The 21,432-nt window shown below is 53.3% G+C and overlaps 1 protein-coding gene across 1 annotated transcript in view; it reads right to left on the bottom strand.

Moving 5' to 3' along the window:
- Positions 1-21,347, bottom strand: part of LOC144722462 (sodium/potassium-transporting ATPase subunit beta-1-interacting protein 3-like) — a 37,499-nt gene extending 16,152 nt beyond the window's left edge. The window contains exon 1 of the mRNA XM_078600724.1: positions 21,015-21,347. Coding sequence (XP_078456850.1) covers positions 21,015-21,068 — 54 coding nt within the window. The 5' untranslated portion in view covers positions 21,069-21,347. The remainder of the gene's footprint in view (positions 1-21,014) is intronic.
- Positions 21,348-21,432: the final 85 nt, after the last annotated feature.

Raw genomic sequence — 21,432 nt, 5'->3', positions numbered from 1 at the left:
AACACCCACCAGCTACTAGTACTAACCCCTAGCTCTAACACTCACCACCACTAGGACTAACCCCTAGCTCTAACACTCACCACCCAGTCACTAGTACTAACCCCTAGCTCTAACACTCACCACCCAGCTACTAGTACTAACCCCTAGCTCTAACACTCACCACCACTAGTACTAACCCCTAGCTCTAACACTCACCACCACTAGTACTAACCCCTAGCTCTAACACCCACCAGCTACTAGTACTAACCCCTAGCTCTAACACTCACCACCACTAGGACTAACCCCTAGCTCTAACACTCACCACCACTAGGACTAACCCCTAGCTCTAACACTCACCATCACTAGTACTAACCCCTAGCTCTAACACTCACCACCACTAGTACTAACCCCTAGCTCTAACACTCACCACCACTAGTACTAACCCCTAGCTCTAACACCCACCAGCTACTAGTACTAACCCCTAGCTCTAACACTCACCACCACTAGGACTAACCCCTAGCTCTAACACTCACCACCACTAGAACTAACCCCTAGCTCTAACACTCACCACCACTAGTACTAACCCCTAGCTCTAACACCCACCAGCTACTAGTACTAACCCCTAGCTCTAACACCCACCAGCTACTAGTACTAACCCCTAGCTCTAACACTCACCACCCAGCCACTAGTACTAACCCCTAGCTCTAACACCCACCAGCTACTAGTACTAACCCCTAGCTCTAACACTCACCACCACTAGAACTAACCCCTAGCTCTAACACTCACCACCACTAGAACTAACCCCTAGCTCTAACACTCACCACCACTAGAACTAACCCCTAGCTCTAACACTCACCACCACTAGAACTAACCCCTAGCTCTAACACTCACCACCACTAGGACTAACCCCTAGCTCTAACACTCACCACCACTAGGACTAACCCCTAGCTCTAACACTCACCACCACTAGGACTAACCCCTAGCTCTAACACTCACCAGCTACTAACCCCTAGCTCTAACACTCACCACCCAGCCACTAGTACTAACCCCTAGCTCTAACACCCACCAGCTACTAGTACTAACCCCTAGCTCTAACACTCACCACCCAGTCACTAGTAGTGCTAATACATTTGCATACAAGCCAAAGATCCCCCGTATAGCCTTAAACAGATTGTTGGGACAAGTGCTGCTAGCGAGTACCGTTAAGGCCAACACGGAACACGAGGGGGGTGGGTGGCCAGCACTTTGCCCGGCCGCCTTTGTCTCCCCGGTGGCGATGTTTACTACACACCGCACCAGGGACTCATTTGAGACTGATTCGACCTAGGAGAGGCCCACGACCAGTTCAGATAATAATCGTTGAACGTGAGTGGGAATCGATTTTTGGGCGTAGCGCAGCGCACTAACTGCTACACGACCGCTACCCTCTACAGACACATACACGCCTACACACAAACACACACACACGCCTACACACGCACGCCTACACACAAACACACGCACGCCTATACACACACACGCACGCCTACACACACGCACGCACGCCTACACACGCACGCCTACACACACACACGCACGCCTACACACACACACGCACGCCTACACACACACACACACGCCTACACACAAACACACGCACGCCTACACACACACACACACGCCTACACACACACACGCACGCCTACACACACACACGCACGCCTACACACACACACACACGCCTACACACAAACACACGCACGCCTACACACACACACACGCCTACACACACACACGCACGCCTACACACACACACACGCCTACACACACACACGCACGCCTACACACACACACGCACGCCTACACACACACACACGCCTACACACACACACACGCCTACACACACGCACGCACGCCTTGAAAAGCAAAAGTTGTGCAGATTAAAGGAAGAGCTCTGGGCTCAAGCAATTGAGCACCGAGGGTGCTCCAGCCTGCATACTAATGTCACGGCCGCCGCCTCGTCTCTCGCGCCACCCTCTACTACCTCCTCCACCCTTAACCCTCCTCCTCCATCATCCACCATTCTCCACCTCCTCCTCCATCATCCACCATTCTCCACCCTCCTCCACCTCCTCCACCTCCTCCTTCATCATCCACCCTTAACCCTCTTCCTCCATCATCCACCATTCTACACCTCCTCCATCATCTACCCTTAACCCTTCGCCATCATCATCCACCATTCTACACCTCCTCCTTCATCATCCACCCTTAACCCTCCACCATCATCATCCACCATTCTCCACCCGTCTCCTCCTCCACCTCCTCCTTCATCATCCACCCTTAACCCTCCACCATCATCATCCACCGTTCTCCCTCCTCCTCCACCCCCCATCCGCCTCCGTCCTCCCGTGGTGAACCCATTTCGTCTGCTTGGTGGACACAACGGCAGGGGAGGTTTTAAACAACAACAACAACAAGAACAAAAACAACAACAACAGAAGAGACCGTGCACTCTGCTGCTGCTTCAGCTGCCGCACCGGGAGATGGACATCGAATCGACGCCGTCGGGATTGCAAATCCACAATTTCACTCCCAATGCAGCAGCAGCAGCCCTTCATTGAAGGCGTCATCAATAATTGCACATTTCAAATAGAAATGCGAGTGCAACAGCGCAGCCAAAGCACGCACACGACGGCTCCTGCAACGCAACACAAACACCGTTAATTGCATGCCTATTCATGCCATTATATTGATTAATTATCATTAACCCAATGGGTAACACGCACTGCATAATGTCATATTAACATAACGCGTTACAATGCACCTGGACACATTAACCACCCTGGGGTGTAGGCGCTTGGAGCGTGCGCGTGGTGATGGCATCGCCTCCTCTGCCACTTTAAACCCTGACGACAACCACGCTGCTGCTGCTGCTGCTGCTGGTGGTGGTGGTTGTGGTGGTTGTGGTGGTGGTTGTGGTTGTTGTTGTTGTTGTGATCGCGAGCGACGCGTCAAAGTGTCCCAATTGTGACGTGGGGTTGCTCTCTGACGCACAACCGCCGCTGGTGGGGGCTGTGTCACGGAACGTCGGACGCGATCGGTACGTTTTGGTCACGTGACAGACCTTACTGGTTGGCTGTGTCGGGTGGAGGTGGGGGTCACACGACACAGATTGGTATTAATATATGTTTTGTTTCTTCACGGCGTAAAGTTTACGCGGACTAACCCAAACCAAATATTGATTCGAAGCTTTCGTGACTGCAGGGATTCATATTATTGGTTCTTTCGGTAAAGTCACGTAGAAGGGAAACAACATTATTTTATTTTTTCCCCTTCTACGCGAACTAACCCAAACCACTTGACGATAAATGATACTGGTCGAGCGAAACTTGTGAGTAAGTTGACCTAAAGATCTCAACAGAGTCGGGGGTTCTTTAGAACCAGTCTCGGGTGAGGCTCTACTGGGCAATCCAATGATATTATTGCGATGTATGATACTACGTGTTATTACAAGTATGATTATTTATAGTAAGTATTGATTGTTATCTTAAACATAGCCCAGAGTCCAATCAATTCGGTCTGTCTGGGCGATGAATCAAACTCAGCTCTCTTCACCTCTGACCCCTGTGTTTAATGGATTAAATATTTACTAGGGCAGACGGATCAATGGTCCCAACCGGAGCCGTCCCTTGTTGAAAAAACCCAACACGTTCGTCAATCATGCGACCGTGGTTCGGAAATGCAAACGATATAGCGCATAGGAGGCAACATTTCGGGCGACGGTCCTTGTTCAGGGCTTCTATGAAACAGCACCACTCAAAACGCGTTGCTCCGCCCCTACCAGCCAACTTCTGCTCCCTCCGACCTCTGCCAATACGAGACGGAACAATACAAACGAGATGGAACAATGCAAACGAGACGGAACAATACAAACGAGATAGAACAATACAAACGAGACGGAACAATACAAACGGGACGGAACAATACAAACGAGACGGAACAATACAAACGAGATGGAACAATACAAATGAGACGGAACAATACAAACGAGACAGAACAATACAAACGAGACTAAACAATACAAACGAGACGGAACAATATAAACGGGACGGACCAATACAAACGGGATGGAACAATGCAAACGGGACAGAACAATGTCAATGAGACGGAACAATACAAACGAGACAGAACAATACGAACGAGACAGAACAATACGAACGAGACAGAACAATACAAACGGGATGGAACAATACAAACGAGACAGAACAATACAAACGAGACAGAACAATACAAACACGACTGAACAATACAAACGAGAGGGAACAATACGAACAAGACGGAACAACACAAACGAGACGGACGATCCAGTAGTGGATGCTCTCTCTAAGTCCCCGGTCGACCTCCGCTCATTGGGGGGGTCGCTCATTCTCCTCTGCTGACCCCATAGCCTCGAACTCCCTACCCAAGCCGTGCGTTGCTGGTTCAAGTCCAGGCCCTTCTCCTCTGTCTATGCCTGAGGCTCACACAGAAACCCATAGACTCACACAGAGACCCACAGACTCACACAGACACCCATAGACTCACACAGAGACCCACAGACTCACACAGAGACTCATAGACTCACACAGAGACCCATAGACTCACACAGAGACATATAGACTCACACAGAGACCCATAAACTCACACAGAGACCCACAGACTCACACAGAGACCCATAGACTCACACAGAGACCCATAGACTCACACAGAGACCCACAGACTCACACAGAGACCCACAGACTCACACAGACACCCATAGACTCACACAGAGACCCACAGACTCACACAGAGACTCATAGACTCACACAGAGACCCATAGACTCACACAGAGACATATAGACTCACACAAAGACCCATAAACTCACACAGAGACCCACAGACTCACACAGAGACCCATAGACTCACACAGAGACCCATAGACTCACACAGAGACCCACAGACTCACACAGAGACCCACAGACTCACACAGAGACCCATAGACTCACACAGAGACCCATGGACTCATATAGCCCTATGACTGAGGGGCATTCTTATTTAGAGGGTGAACAGCATCCTCACCCTGCAGAATTACAACTCCCCCCCGGCCCCGCCCCTCCCCCCGGCCCCTCCCCTCCCTCCCCGGTGACGGACCCTCGCCATTGCGTGGGTCGCTCTGCGCCGTTGTCATGGAAACAAATCACGGAGACGGGGGGGAGCGGTGGGAGGGCGGTGGGGAGAGTGTGTGATGTGAGGCTAAGCCTGTGTACACACAAAGACAACGATCCCCCCGTGTAGCCTGAACAGACTGTTGGGGCAAGTGCTGTTAGCGAGCAGCTATGAAGGCCGGCACGGTAACACGAGGGGGTGGGTGGCCAGCACCACGCCTGGCCGCCTTTGTCTCCCCAGTGGTGATGTTTACACACCGCACCAGGTACTCATTTGAGGCTGAGTCGACGTAGGGGAGGCCCAGGATCGGTTCAAATAATCGTCACCGGTGTTGGTGGCCGTGAGCGGGAATCAAACTCGGGTGGCTCGGGTTCGTAGCGCAGCGTAGCGCTAACCGCTGCGCCACCGCTCCCCACGCACAGTGGCACGCGGACACACACACACACAGATACGCACACACACACACAAGATACTCACACACACAAAGATACGCACACACACAAAGATACGCACACACACACACAAAGATACGCGCACACACACACAAAGATACGCGCACACACACAAAGATACGCACACACACAAAGATACGCACACACACAAAGATACGCGCACACAAAGATACGCACACACAAAGATACGCACACACACACACAAAGATACACACACACACACTAAGATACGCACACACACACACAAAGATACGCACACGCACACACAAAGATACGCACACACACACAAAGATACGCACACACACACACAGAGATACGCGCACACACACACAAAGATACGCGCACACACACAAAGATACGTACACACACAAAGATACGCACACACACAAAGATACGCGCACACAAAGATACGCACACACAAAGATACGCACACACACACAAAGATACGCACACACAAAGATACGCACACACAAAGATACACACACACACACAAAGATACGCACACACACACACAAATATACGCACACACACACAAAGATACGCACACACACACACACAAAGATACGCACACACACACACACACAAAGATACACACACACAAACATACGCACACACACACAAAGATACGCACACACACACACAAAGATACACACACACACAAAGATACGCACACACACACAAACATACGCACACACACACACAAAGATACGCACACACACACACACAAAGATACACACACACACAAAGATACGCGCACACACACAAAGATACGCACACACACACACAAAGATACGCACACACACACAAAGATACGCACACACACACACAAAGATACGCACACACACACACAAAAATACACACAAAGATACGCACACACACACACAAAGATACGCACACACACACACAAAGATACGCACACACACACACACAAAGATACGCACACACACACACAAAGATATGCACACACACAAAGATACGCACACACACACAAACATACGCACACACACACACAAAGATACGCACACACACACAAAGATACACACACACACAAAGATACGCACACACACACAAATATACGCGCACAATGCCGGCCATACACATGAAAGCAGAAGGGGAACACACCTCTCGACAAAGTCCGCCCTGCGACCCTCCCACCCCACACAGCAGCAGCAGCACAACGCACATCATCATATCGACAGACAGACAGACAGCAGCACCTCGGTGACCCTGATCCACGCAAGGCAGAGCACGCAGTGACACCGCGCGCGTCCTGTACCTTGCACGGGCACGGCGACTCGCACACGTGCGCGTGCAAGGCTACGTCCCCCCCCCCCCGCCACCACCACCACCTCCCTTCAACGCCCTGCCTATTCAGAAATGTTATCGGAGCACCTATGCAGGCCGTTCATATCGCACACACGCACACGCGTTAGCACGGTTTGGCTTACGTACGGTGGGAAAGAAATTCAACACACACACGCTGTATCAGCCCCCCCCCACCGCACCCACAGAGCCTTTAGACTGTTGGGGCAAATGGTGTTCGTTCGGGCGCGCCTACGAAGGCTGTAACGACACACGAGAGGGGTGGTGTGGGTAACACATCACCCGGCCGCCTTTGTCTTCCCAGTTGTCCTCCCCCCCCCCCCGCGAACCCCCGATTAGCACGGTTGGCTACGTACGGCGCGAAAGAAGTTCAACGTACACACGTGTACATTTAGAACGAAGGGTTGGTGGACCACGGAATCATTTTCGAATATCTTTCAACAATCAGGTGTTCGTACACGTGACCCTTTGGCCGCTGCCGCCAGGCGCTGGTCAGCGCGCGCTGGACATGCAGCCCAGAGGTCGCCGACTCGACCTCCCGACGCGGCAGCCGACACATTGGTGCAAGCTCCTACACCGCCTCCCCCACGCCCCACGCCATCCACCGTCACGGCCTCTGTGCGCCCCACAGTCACAGCACAGTGAGTCGACCGGCATGTCGCGTGCTGGTGGGGTAAAGTGTGGGTACAACCACCTCCTCCCGAGACTCAAGTTCCACCAGAAGCGGTGACCGGTTCCAAACAGAATGTGTTGAACTTTAATTTTCGTTTTTATTAACACGCTGCCAGCAACGCGAAAGTCCTCTGAACGTGACCGTCCGTCCCAGCCAGCTAGCCAACCTAGCCAGCGAACCAAGCCAGCCTGTCAGTCAACCTGCCAGCCAAGCCAGCAAGCTAGTCAGTCAGCCAGTCAGCCAGTCAGCCAGCCAGTCAGCCAGCCAGTCAGCCAGTCAGTCAGCCAGCCAGTCAGCCAGCCAGTCAGCCAGTCAGCCAGTCAGTCAGCCAGTCAGTCAGCCAGTCAGCCAGTCAGTCAGCCAGTCAGTCAGCCAGCCAGCCAGCCAGCAAGCCAGTCAGCCAGTCAGTCAGTCAGTCAGCCAGTCAGCCAGCAAGCCAGTCAGCCAGTCAGCCAGCCAGTCAGCCAGCCAGTCAGCCAGCCAGTCAGTCAGCCAGCCAGCCAGTCCGCCAGCCAGTCAGTCAGCCAGTCAGCCAGTCAGTCAGCCAGTCAGCCAGCAAGTCAGTCAGCCAGCCAGTCAGCCAGCCAGTCAGCCAGTCAGCCAGTCAGTCAGCCAGTCAGTCAGCCAGTCAGCCAGTCAGTCAGCCAGTCAGTCAGTCAGCCAGCCAGCCAGCCAGCAAGCCAGTCAGCCAGTCAGTCAATCAGTCAGTCAGCCAGTCAGCCAGCAAGCCAGTCAGCCAGTCAGCCAGTCAGCCAGCCAGTCAGCCAGCCAGTCAGCCAGCCAGTCAGTCAGTCAGTCAGTCAGCCAGCCAGTCAGCCAGCCAGTCAGTCAGCCAGTCAGCCAGTCAGTCAGTCAGTCAGCCAGTCAGCCAGCAAGTCAGTCAGCCAGCCAGTCAGCCAGCCAGTCAGTCAGCCAGTCAACCAGTCAGCCAGTCAGTCAGCCAGTCAGCCAGTCAGCCAGTCAGCCAGTCAGTCAGCCAGTCAGTCAGCCAGCCAGCCAGCCAGCAAGCCAGTCAGCCAGTCAGTCAGTCAGTCAGCCAGTCAGCCAGCAAGCCAGTCAGCCATTCAGCCAGTCAGTCAGTCAGTCAGTCAGTCAGCCAGTCAGTCAGCCAGCCAGTCAGTCAGCCAGTCAGCCAGTCAGTCAGCCAGTCAGTCAGCCAGCCAGCCAGCCAGCAAGCCAGTCAGCCAGTCAGTCAGTCAGCCAGTCAGCCAGCAAGCCAGTCAGCCAGTCAGCCATTCAGCCAGTCAGTCAGCCAGTCAGCCATTCAGCCAGTCAGTCAGCCAGTCAGTCAGTCAGCCAGCCAGTCAGCCAGTCAGTCAGCCAGTCAGCCAGTCAGTCAGCCAGTCAGTCAGCCAGTCAGCCAGTCAGTAAGCCAGTCAGCCAGCAAGTCAGTCAGCCAGCCAGTCAGCCAGCCAGTCAGCCAGCCAGTCAGTCAGTCAGTCAGCCAGCCAGTCAGCCAGCCAGTCAGTCAGCCAGTCAGCCAGTCAGCCAGTCAGTCAGCCAGTCAGCCAGCAAGTCAGTCAGCCAGCCAGCCAGCCAGTCAGCCAGTCAGCCAGTCAGCCAGTCAGTCAGCCAGTCAGCCAATCAGCCAGTCAGTCAGCCAGTCAGTCAGCCAGCCAGCCAGCAAGCCAGTCAGCCAGCCAGTCAGTCAGTCAGTCAGCCAGTCAGCCAGCAAGCCAGTCAGCCAGTCAGCCAGTCAGCCAGTCAGTCAGCCAGCCAGTCAGTCAGTCAGCCAGTCAGTCAGCCAGCCTGCTATCCAGCCAGCAAAACGTTGTGTTCTGATCTCGTACGAGGTGTTTCCTTGTGGGGGAGCGAAGTCTTACAGAGACGCGCAACTTCTTGGGCCGAGGGATTTGAGAGATGAAATATTGTGCTTTTGTCTCGCTTTGTGGCATTGTTGTTGTCGTCGTCGTCGTCGTTATATTCCCAGCAAAATGTTTTATTCAGAATGTTGTTTTACTCCTTCCCGTGGCGGGGGGGGGTGCAGGGCGGGGGAGACGCGGGCAGTGGTAGCAGCAGCAGCATCACCGCCACTGCTCTCTGTCTGTCTTTCTGAGAATTTTGTCCGTTTGAAAAATCATAACAGAGGGAAGACAAAATACAAAGCCCCCCTCCTACTACACACGTAGCTACTACACGTGTAGCTACTACACAGTTAGCTACTACACAGTTAGCTACTACACGTGTAGTAGCTGCTACACGTGTAGCTACTACACAGTTAGCTACTACACAGTTAGCTACTACACGTGCAGCTACTACACGTGCAGCTACTACACGTGTAGTAGCTACTACACGTGTAGTAGCTGCTACACGTGCAGCTACTACACGTGTAGTAGCTACTACACGTGCAGTAGCTACTACACGTGCAGCTACTACACCTGTAGCTACTTGTGCTACTAGGATCATCCGGCACTGCGCCGTCCAGCCGTAACGGGCTGTTGGGGCAAGTGCTCTGTCGGTGTGTAGCAGCACCTCGGACGGCACGCGAGTGGGTGGCCTGCATGGGGAACACAGCGCTCGGCCGCCTTTGTCTCTCTCCCCAAGTGCCGAGTATTTGACGCAGCGCAGCAGGTGTAGTACTAACTTGAGGCTGAGTCGATCTAGGGGAGGCCCAGGATCAGGGGACCGGTTCAGATGTTCGTCACTGATGTTGGTTCGGGTTTGGGAGGGGAGTGCGCTAACCACTGCGCCACCGCTCCCCCCAAATCACGCGCACACACACTCAGACCTCTCGCCCACGCGTCTTTGGTGACCATCTGAAGGTCGTTCTGTAATTAAAAAGAAAAACCGCGAGCACATTCAGTGCATTAAACATAAACTCATCTCTATACATAGTACCTTTATTATAAATTAAACCCTTTATATGAGATGATATCCATATAAAGTTGAGATTATGCTACGTTTGTTCCACGGAGAATTAACAACGAGGAATGATCACGTCTGGGTTTTTTTTATCGTCTGGCTGTGAGATCTCAGAGAGGCAGACCTTTCGCCACAATGTGAACGCATATTAAATGCGATAGCCATATGAATAATTGTCGGAGCGATAGGAGGGAGCGGTGGTGCAGTGGTTAGCGCACCGCGCTATGAACACAGCCACCTCCGAGTTCAGTCTCCTGGCAACAGCTCACGTCGGTTAACGAGTCTCGAGTGCAAGCGGAAATCCCTGACGTTGAGTCGCCGCGAATTAAATCACAATATCTGCACACAGGCAAAAGTGATAGGGACACCACGGTGGTGAGATGTTAACTACCTCGCCTGGTATACAGGAGGTCGTGGTCTTAGGTTTTTTCGGTAAAGTCACGTAGGTTAAAAAAATATAATTCAAATGAATAAAAGTAATAATAGAAATAAAATAATAAATCACGACGTTTCGGAGGCAACACAAGCGGTTTGTCGTCGACCGCTCAAAAACTGCGTTATAACGAGGCACGTTCCACGTTATAACGAGGCACGTTCCACGTTATAACGAGGCACGCTCCGCGTTATAATGGGGCGCATTCCAGCAGCGAGGGAGGGATTATCAGTCCCATTGATGAATAATTTGCCCTGTGTCCTCTGCGGTGCAATTCATTGTAGCAACCACAACTTGATACCAACCAAACCATTAAACTCGTTCTTTTTCACTTTACCAGCTCCACTGAGATACGCAGCTCTTTTTCAGAAGCCAACTGGCCATCACAAATTATAGCTCAACGAAGTGGGCTTATCACGTGGACATTTATTGCAGCTATACACTCTCGAAACGCGCCACGTCTCTCAATGTGGAAGGGAAAAACTGGAGGACCCGGAGGAAAATCCACGCGACCACGGGGGGGGGGGGGGGGGAGAGAGACACGCAAACTCCAAATTCACAGCAGGCGTCAGGGTCGCGATCGAACCCACGACCTCCTGCGTACCAGGAGAGGTAGTTAACATCTCCTAGCCACCGTGATGATGATGAGAGAGACACGCAAACTCCAAATATACAGCAGGCGTCAGGGTCGGGATCGAACCCACGACGACCTCCTGCGTGCCAGGCGAGGTAGTTAACATCTCCTAGCCACCGTGATGATGATGAGAGAGAGACACGCAAACTCCAAATTCATAGCAGGCGTCAGGGTCGGAATCGAACCCACGACGACCTCCTGCGTACCAGGCGAGGTAGTTAACATCTCCTAGCCACCGTGGCACCCCAACGTTTTCGCTCGTGTGGGAATCATCTATCTTCACCAGAGTTCTCATGCCCAGCTGCCCCCCCCCACCCCTCCCTCCCACCCCCCGAGTTGTTGGACGGACAGACGGGCCCAGGCTATATAACGCGGAACCGCATTCAGCCGCGGTTGGCGAAGCGACGGCGTTCACCGGGGACCCGGGTTAACATCTGCCAGAGCCTCCACGGCACGAATAACTCGTTCGGGCCTACACAATGCAGCATATGCCGCTGTGTGTGTGTGGGGGGGGTACAATAGGGAGGGGAGGGGGAGGGGTTAGGAGATGCGTGAAAGAGGTGGAGGAGATGCGATGTCTCTACTTTTTGTATCGATCAGTTACATAGATATATATATCGATCAGTTACATAGATACATAGATATAGATATCTCTTTAGTTGCTGCTCCATCGCAGTCATCCAGTGTCTGTCTACTGCTGGACGAAGGTCTGCCCGTCATCATCGTGGTCCGCACTCTATCCACCGCTGAATGAAAGCCTGCCCATCATCATCACCATCACGGTCCATTCTCTATCCACTGGTGGATGGAGGCCACCACAATATCATCATCATTGTACATTCTCTATCCACTGCTAGATAAAGGACTCTCCATTAACATCGCCACCATGGTCCATTCTCTATCCACTGGTGGATGGAGGCCACCACAATATCATCATCATTGTACATTCTCTATCCACTGCTAGATAAAGGACTCTCCATTAACATCGCCACCATGGTCCATTCTCTATCCACCGCTGGATGAAAGCCCCAAGCACGCCGTCACCACCTCTCACGATCCAGCGAATACGCATAACAAACCACCCAGCACTTTCACACGAGGCTGATTTAATCGCTCCGTCTCCCTGGTGGACGTATTCTCCGGAGCGTTTTCTTTCCCCCCTTGCGTCTGTTGCTCCGTAATTAGTCTCGACCGTCGGCCGTGGTCACTTCTGGGCCTCAATAGGCAATCGCAAACTAAACTGCACCGACCACGAGACACCACATCCCATCGGCCGCAGTGCCTACTCTCAAGCTGCCATTGGTTCAGCACTAGCAAGCTCAAGTAAAACATAGATATATACAACAACAACAAAAGTCTTTCTTACACATCCCATCAGGCGCACTGAACGTACAGGAAGGGGTGCAACCTTTGAGCAGCACTGATTTCAAGACGACCTAAACTTCTGGACCGGCATTGACGTGCCGTGTCTCATCGGCAAGAGTCAAGCTCGCTTGGATCAATGCGAGCGAGCTGCCAGATGTTCGTAGGCAAGGGCCCTCTCCGTGAAAGATTTTTTGTTTTTAATGTTTTTATCAAAAAATAATGCGTCATGTGGAATGGACAGGCATGTGGAGGAGGCTAATTGTCGCGTGTTTATTTCGTGTCGCGCGCATTTGCATTCTGTCGTGAACTCTCCGCTGCCTCATTTGCATCTCAATGAGAAGAGACGAGCAACACAACACACACAGATGGCCCGTATAGCCTTCACAGACTGTTGGGGCAAGTGCCGTCAGCGAGTAGCAGCTCCTATGAAGGCCGGCACGGCACACGAGGAAGGGGGTGGGTGGCCAGCACCACGCCCGATCGGCTTTGTCTCTCGCCTCCCAGTGCTGACCTTCACACGCACGCACGCGCAGCGGGTATTTACTTGAGGCTGAGTCGACCTAAGGGAGACCCAGGAGCGGTTGAGATCATCGCCACTGTCGTATTGGTGCCCGGCGGCGGGGACCGGCGGCGCTAACCACTGCGCCACCGTTCCCCACAACGCACAAGATTCGCAGCGTGCAGGGTCCATGCTGCTATCACCGTGGGAGTTATTGGCCGATTCCAATTTCTCGTTGGCTACCTCTGGCTGGCCTCTCGTCCATCGACCGTCAATCCCTTCTGCCCGTGACGTGCCCCGGCCCATGCCGCCTAATAGGCACTCGCAAACTAAACAGCATTGGCTCGTGTCGACTGTACCTACACATCCCCTCTTATCTTCCCGCCACTCTCTCCCCATCTACATTTCTCATCTCTCTTCTATCACTCGTCCACCCCCCCCCCCCTCACCGCCGTTCCCACATGCCCTGAACAAGGCCAGTGGGCTAAAACGTCTCCGTTACAATTGCAAAGGACAACACCCCTCCTCCCTCCCTCCCGTTGCCACGGCCATCACGAAACTCTCTCTGCGTTAGGCAGCCACTCCGGAAGAGCATCTCCCTTTGGGAGGAACAGTCAACGTACACTCTCCTCTCCCTCTCTCTCCACTGCGGAGACTCACGCTCTCCCCCCCCTCTCTCTCTCTTCGTCTCTGTGGGTCGCAGCTGTTGAGCTTCTAACGACGACGGCGCTCGCTCTCCCCTTGCCCGCGCGCGCTCACATCACCCACCAGTCATTGAGGCTGACAGCTGACAGCGATGACGCCGCAAACAAAGACAAAGCCCCCCCCCCCACCTCGTATAGCCGTCCATGCTGTTCGGGCAAGTGCCGTTTGTTAGCAAGCATTGTGCACCTACGGAGCAGGGGCTACACACACACACGCACCAGCAGTGTACACACCGCGCATGGCGCTCAGTTAAGGCCGAGTCGACGTAGCGGCAGGCTCAGAATCGGATCCAAAATGCCCACTCGCTACTGATGTTAGCCGTGAATGTGAATTGAACTCGGGTGGCCGGGTTCATAGCGCGTTGCATGTACACCCCCCCCCCCCCTTTCTACGTGACGTTTCCCGCACCTCCGATGAGCACGGTTGATTACGTACGGTGCGAAACAGGCTCAACGTACAGGCGTACAATACATGTAAGAACACTCAACACTGATCCTAATGTTTCTGAACTATCGAGGATGTTTCGATTTGAAGCTTTCGTGACTGCAGGGATTCATCTTCTTGGTTCTTTCGGTAAAGTCACGTAGAAGGGAAGTAATAAAATAATACAAATAAAACATAGTAAAATAATTCTCACGACGCTTCGGCCACAACGCAAGCAGCCACCTGAAGACGGCTGCTTGCGTTGTGGCCGAAACGTCGTGAGAATTATTTTATTATGTTTTATTTTTTATTATTTTATTACTTCCCTTCTAGGTGACTTTACCGAGAATGTGCCATACCCTGGCGTGCCAGCAGAGGTCGGTGCAGCGAAGCGCAGACGAATATCCATCTGTCCCGTTGCCATGGGGATACAGTGTTGCTCCCTCGCACGTGTGGGTTGTCCACGTGTACAGACGCTCGTGTATTGACTGGAAAACATCTTACTATATAGAGGAGCGCAGAGCTCGAGCAATTGTTGGTAGCGCCGGCTGGTTGCCGCTCGGCTGGTGCTGCTGCCTTGTGAGAGATGCAATTCGCATGAACGCCGCTCTACATCGACACACGTGTATACAACTAGAACATTCATTTTCCAATGGTCTAACTAGTTTTGTCGTGTATGTAAGCATGTTGAACATCTTTCGCACCGTGAGAAGCCAACCGTGCTATTCCGTTGATCAGCAGGGTACGGAAGTCGAAAAATGGTCTGTGTCCTCAGAGGCTCAGTGCGACTTGAATTGCGTCTGAAACAAATTATGGGAATTAGTCTACGGAAGAAGAGGGGGAGGTGGGGTGTGTGGGGAGGGGGGAGAGAAGGGAGAGGGACTGAGAAGGAGAGAATTATGTCGAGTGGGATGGAGAGAGATGGAGAGAGATGTTTATTAAATACTATTAAAAAGTATACGTTGGGAGGAGATGATCAGAGAGAAACGTGGAGATGATCATGGATATAAAGGGAAGAACAGGGAGAGTGTGAATCATAGGGACAGGGATGTGAGCAGACACCCGGAGAGATTTCGAGACTGAAAGAGTTGGTGTTTAAGAGAAGAGGGTATGGAGAGAGAAGGAGAGAGAGTGTTTAAGAAGTAGTAGATATGTGGGGAGATGTATAGAGAGAGAGCCGCAGAGAAGGGGGGGGGGAGATATGATGGGGAGATGTGGGGAGAGAGATGGAGAGGGTAGAGAGGGAGATGTGTGGATAAGTAGAAGAGAGTGGTGGTGCAGCGGTTAGCGCGCTATGCTCCAAACCCGACGACCCGAGTTCGATTCCCTCTCACGGCCAACACCAGTGACGAATATCCGAACCGGTCCTGGGCCTTCCCTAGGTCGAATCAGCCTCAAATGCGTACCTGCTGCGGTGTGTAAAAAAATAGACATCTCGACGAGGGAGACAAAGGCGGCCGGGCGTGGTGCTGGCCGCCCACCCCCTCGTGTACCGTCCCGGCCCGTATAGGCGCTGCTACTCGCTAACAGCACTTGCCCCAACAGTGTGTTAAGGCTACACGGGGGATCTTTGTCTTTGAAGCGAGAGAGAAAGAGAGGGGGGTAAGAGGAGAAGGCTGTGTGGAGAGGGAGGGAGGGAGGAAAGTCGGCCCCGTGCTGTTTTGAGACGAATTTTTCGCCCAGGAAAAATAAACAGAGCGGCCCTCCTCCTCCTCCTCCTCCCTAGGGGGGGGGGGGGGGTTCCCAACATCTGCTTGGGGAGTCGCCACCCAAAGACTCGGAGCATTTCTACAAAAGCTATCAACTATTTGTTTTTTTTATTTTACCCAGGTAAGGAAGGCCCCCACTGAGCCATGGAGCTCTCTTTTCTTTTTATCAGGAGCGACCCTGGCTACCACAGATGAGGGCTCAAGCACGTGGACTCATCGTCACGTGGGTCATTCATAGCAGTAGCCAGATACTCTACAAGCGTGATGTGTTGTGGTGTTTTTTTAATATGGAGAGGAAAACAAATCGGAGGGCCCCAAGAGAAAAAAAATCCACGCGATCACGGGCAGAGAGACGCAAACTCCGAATATACAGCAGCAGCAGGCGTCAGGGTCGGGATCGAACCCACGACCTCCTGTACACCAGGCGAGGGAGTTAACATCTCCTAGCCACCGTGATGATGCTGAGAGAGAGAGAGACACGCAAACTCCAAATATACAGCAGCAGGCGTCAGGGTCGGGATCGCACCCACGACCTCCTGCACACCAGGCGAGGTAGTTAACATCTCCTAGCCACCGTTATGATGATGAGAGAGACACGCAAACTCCAAATATACAGCAGCAGGCGTCAGGGTCGGGATCGAACCCCACGACTTCCTGCACACCAGGCGAGGGAGTTAACATCTCCTAGCCACCGTTATGATGATGAGAGAGACACGCAAACTCCAAATACACAGCAGCAGGCGTCAGGTTCGGGATCGAACCCACGACCTCCTGCACACCAGGCGAGGGAGTTAACATCTCCTAGCCACCGTGATGATGCTGAGAGAGAGAGACACGCAAACTCCAAATATACAGCAGCAGGCGTCAGGGTCGGGATCGCACCCACGACTTCCTGCACACCAGGCGAGGGAGTTAACATCTCCTAGCCACCGTGATGATGATGAGAGAGAGACACACAAACTCCAAATATACAGCAGCAGGCGTCAAGGGTCGGGATCGAACCCACGACCTCCTGCACACCAGGCGAGGGAGTTAACATCTCGCTCCTCTGCACTGCTTGTTCGGAAGGAATCATTATCATCTTCACCGTCATCATCGTTACTCCTACATAATCATTATCTACAGCGTTTGTTTTGTTACGTCTCGTTTGTATTGTTCTGTCTCGTTTGTATTGTTCTGTCTCGTTTGTATTGTTCTGTATCGTTTGTATTGTTCAGTCTCGTTTGTATTGTTCTGTCTCGTTTGTATTGTTCTGTCTCGTTTGTATTGTTCTGTCTCGTTTGTATTGTTCCGTCTCGTTTGTATTGTTCTGTCTCGGTTGTATTGTTCTGTCTCGTTTGTATTGTTCTGTCTCGGTTGTATTGTTCTGTCTCGTTTGTATTGTTCTGTCTCGGTTGTATTGTTCTGTCTCGTTTGAAGTGTTCTGTCTCGTTTGTATTGTTCTGTCCCGTTTGTATTGTTCCGTCTCGTTCGTATTGTTCCGTCTCGTTTGTATTGTTTGTCTCGTTTGAATTGTTCCGTCTCGTTTGTATTGTTCTGACTCGTTTGAAGTGTTCTGCCTCGTCTGTACCATCCTGTCTCGCTGTGTAGTGGTTAGCGTACTGGGAAGGTTGCAGACCTCATAGCCACCCGAGTGCGATTCCAACTCACGGCCAACATTGATAATTTTCAGGTAATTTGGATGTTACATTGTTTGTCTGTGTGCGGGATAACCCCGGAGGAAATCCATGCAGAACAGGAGGAGAGAATACAAACTCCACACATTCAACACCCTCGTGGCACGCGACGGGATGGGTGGCCAACCAACACCACGCCCGGCCACCTTTGTCTTCCCACCATCATGAAGACACAAAGGCACACTCGACCACACTCTCAGATAGTTGGTGGCATCACCTCGCTAAATGCCGCGTGCATCGTGGCTTGGGTGAGTGGTGGGTGAGTGGTGGGTGAGTGGTAGGTGAGTGAGTGATGGGTGAGTGGTGAGTGAGTGGTGGGTGAGTGAGTGATGGGTAAGTGATGGGTGAGTGAGTGATGGGTGAGTGATGGGTGAGTGGTGAGTGAGTGAGTGATGGGTGAGTGGTGAGTGAGTGGTTGTTGAGTGGTGGGTGAGTGGAGGGTGAGTGATGGGTGAGTGGTGGGTGAGTGGAGGGTGAGTGATGTGTGAGTGTTGGGTGCGTGATACGTGAGTTCATGATCGGCCCGGTGGCCTTACTGTCAGATTACCAACCACACATCCAGACGAAGGTTCCATTCCTGGTACCTGGCCCTCTGTTAGCTTCACAAGGGTTGGTGTATCACACAGAGATGGGTGAAACTCTCAACCTCGCTGCGCTGGGCTCACAATCGCACACACACGTGAGCCAGCCTGCTAATAGAACATTTGCCCTTCTGCGTCAGCTCCACTCCCTCTCAATATCAACCCACGGGCGCTGTCAGTAGCCACTGTAAAACACCACACCTGGCACGGGCAGCATCAATGAATAAGCCCCCACAATTAAAGCGGGGAGCTTTCCAAAAAATTACCCACACCCCTCCCCTCTCAACCCCCACCTCTGCGCCCCCCCCACCGCTCTGCGTCTCGCCCCACCCCCACCTATTGCACGCCCCCCCCCCCCACCCAAAATCTTCACCCCCCCTCCTTCTCATCACTCTTCTCCCCCCCCCCACTTCGAAGGTCGCACCCCCTCTCATCCACCTCGAAGCTTCTCCTCTGCTCCTCTCATCCCCGCACCCCCCCCCCCCCTTACGTCCCCCCCCCCCCCACTCCTTTCCGCCCCCACCGCAATTCCCCACCTCCCCCACCATCCAAATTACCCCCCCCCACCGTCCTCTTACTACCCCGGAGACTTGGTGACGTAACTGGCATCAACACACTCGTCACGACGGGGCGCGGCTTGTTGGGGTTTCCCGCCTTCGAGAGACAGGGGTGTCGCCATTTTTAAAGGGACGCGAGCGAATTCGACCACGGCGACACGCGGTCGATCGAATCGGCCGCGTCGATAATCACTGCGCCACCGCTCCCCACACACCCGCACAACGCAAAGGACAAAGACACCACGCGGCGTGTTAGGCACAACGCACGGGACAAAGAGCCCTCGTAGGGCAAAGTGCTGTTCGCGAGAATATCTGAAGGCTGATAGTAGTGCAAACGAGAGTGTGGGTGGACACAGCATCACGCCCGGTCGCCTTTGTCTCCCCCAGTTCTGATGCTCGTGCACTGCACCTGGTACTCATTTGAGGCTGAGGCGACCTTAGGGAGTGGATTTGCGTCACCGATGTTGGCCGTGAGAGAGAATAGAACCCAGGCCTCACGGGGTTCGTCAGCGTCGTGTGCTAACCACTGCGCCACCGCTCCCCACCAGGCACATTACAACATTCATACATAACACACAGACACACAGAGACACACACAGACACACACAGCCACACAGACACACACGCGCACAGACACACACAGACACACACACAGACACATATACCAACACGGACACATACACCAAAACAGACACACACACAGACACACACAGACACACATACACAGGCAGACACACACAGACAGACACACACACAGACAGACACACACAGACAGACACAAACAGACAGACACAGACAGACACACACACAGACAGACACACACACACAGCCACACAGCCACAGACACACACCCCATTGTCGGCGTCACGGCAAAGTGCGAACTAATCTCCATCTGTCCCTGCGGTATGGGATAGAGTGTTGCCCCCTCGCACGCGTGGGTTTTCTCCGGGCCGCTCCGGTCTCCTCGCACGCGTACAATTGGCTGAGAGCATCTTAGTATGTAGAGGACAGCAGACCTTGGGCAATTGTGTTGGTAGCGCCAGCTGCTGCTGCCTTCCAGCTGTGTGGTTCCTGAGCGATTGCGAGAGATTCAATTTGCGTGAACGAAGCTCCACGAAAAGCTACACCATGATTTTACGATCATCCATCAATCCAGAATACACACAGACGAAGATCCCCCTATATACCCTGTTACAGATTGTCGAGGCAAGTGCTGTTAGCGAGTAGCACCTATGAAGGCCGGCACGGCCCACGATGGGATAGGTGGCCATCACCACGCCTTTGTCTCCCCAGCGGTGACGTTTACACACCGCGCCAGGTACTCATTTGAGGCTGAGTCGACCTCAGGGAGGCCCGGGCACTGCTTCAGACAATCGTCAATGTTGCTGGCCGTGAGTGGGGATCGAACTGGGGTCGCGGTGGGGTCGGGGTCGTAGCGCAGCGCGCTCACCACACGACACTCCCGCTCCACCCCACACACAGCACGCACGCGAGCACGATCATAGACACACGGGCGCACACAAAGGGACAGCGCAACTCGAAGACACAATCGGCTACCCGCTCGCGATGCCGTCTCAAGCCGAGACTCACGCCCAGACCCGCATCTCTGTTGCTGCTGCTGTTAAAAAACACAATTAGTAGCCAGGTTAAGGCACCGCTGAGTTGTGTAGCATCGCAAATGGTCACCTCGCTCAACCAAGTGGCCCATGGTCATGTGGAAATGTAGAGCAGCGGCTAAATGACTCTTAACGCCGTCTCACGGGGAGCAGAGAGAGAGACACGCAAACTCCAAATATACAGCAGGGTACGTGATGTGGACTCACGCTGAGTCTGACGCTGGCTCTCACTCTGAGTCTCACGCTGACTCTCACTCTGAGTCTCACTCTGAGTCTAACGCTGACTCTCACTCTGACTCTCACTCTGAGTCTCACGCTGACTCTCACGCCGACTCGTAACCGTCGTTACAGCTCCGTGTCTCACCATCTGCAGGCAGCAGATGAAGATGAGCGCGCAGCGACCGGTACAGCACGCCATGCCGGGTGCCGGGGCGAAGCGCCACCACCGGCTGGGCGCGAGAGGCTGGTGGCCGCTCCTGGCAGAAGGAAGGCGGCGATGGCGGCGTCGTCGTTAGCAGCAGCAGCAGCGGATAGAGCAAGGCGGAGCAGGCGGGGTGGTGGCTCGTGCATGGACGTCACTCATTCATCCCGCGAGGAGAAGGAGGATGTGAGGGAGGACGTGGGCTCCATGTCGGAGATTTCGCGTCTCCCGCTCGCTCTCCTCCCCCTCTCCCCCTTCTCTCTCTCTGCTGCTCTCGATTCCGACTCGCAGCTATTCCCTTTCTCCCTTCCGCCTCTCCCTCGTCTTCCTTGTCACCCCCCTCTCCTCCCTCCTCCTCCAC

This window comes from Lampetra planeri, chromosome 14 (genome assembly GCF_965212315.1).
Source record: "Lampetra planeri chromosome 14, kcLamPlan1.2.h2, whole genome shotgun sequence".
NCBI lineage: Eukaryota > Metazoa > Chordata > Hyperoartia > Petromyzontiformes > Petromyzontidae > Lampetra > Lampetra planeri.
This window is presented reverse-complemented; position numbering and strand designations above follow the sequence as displayed.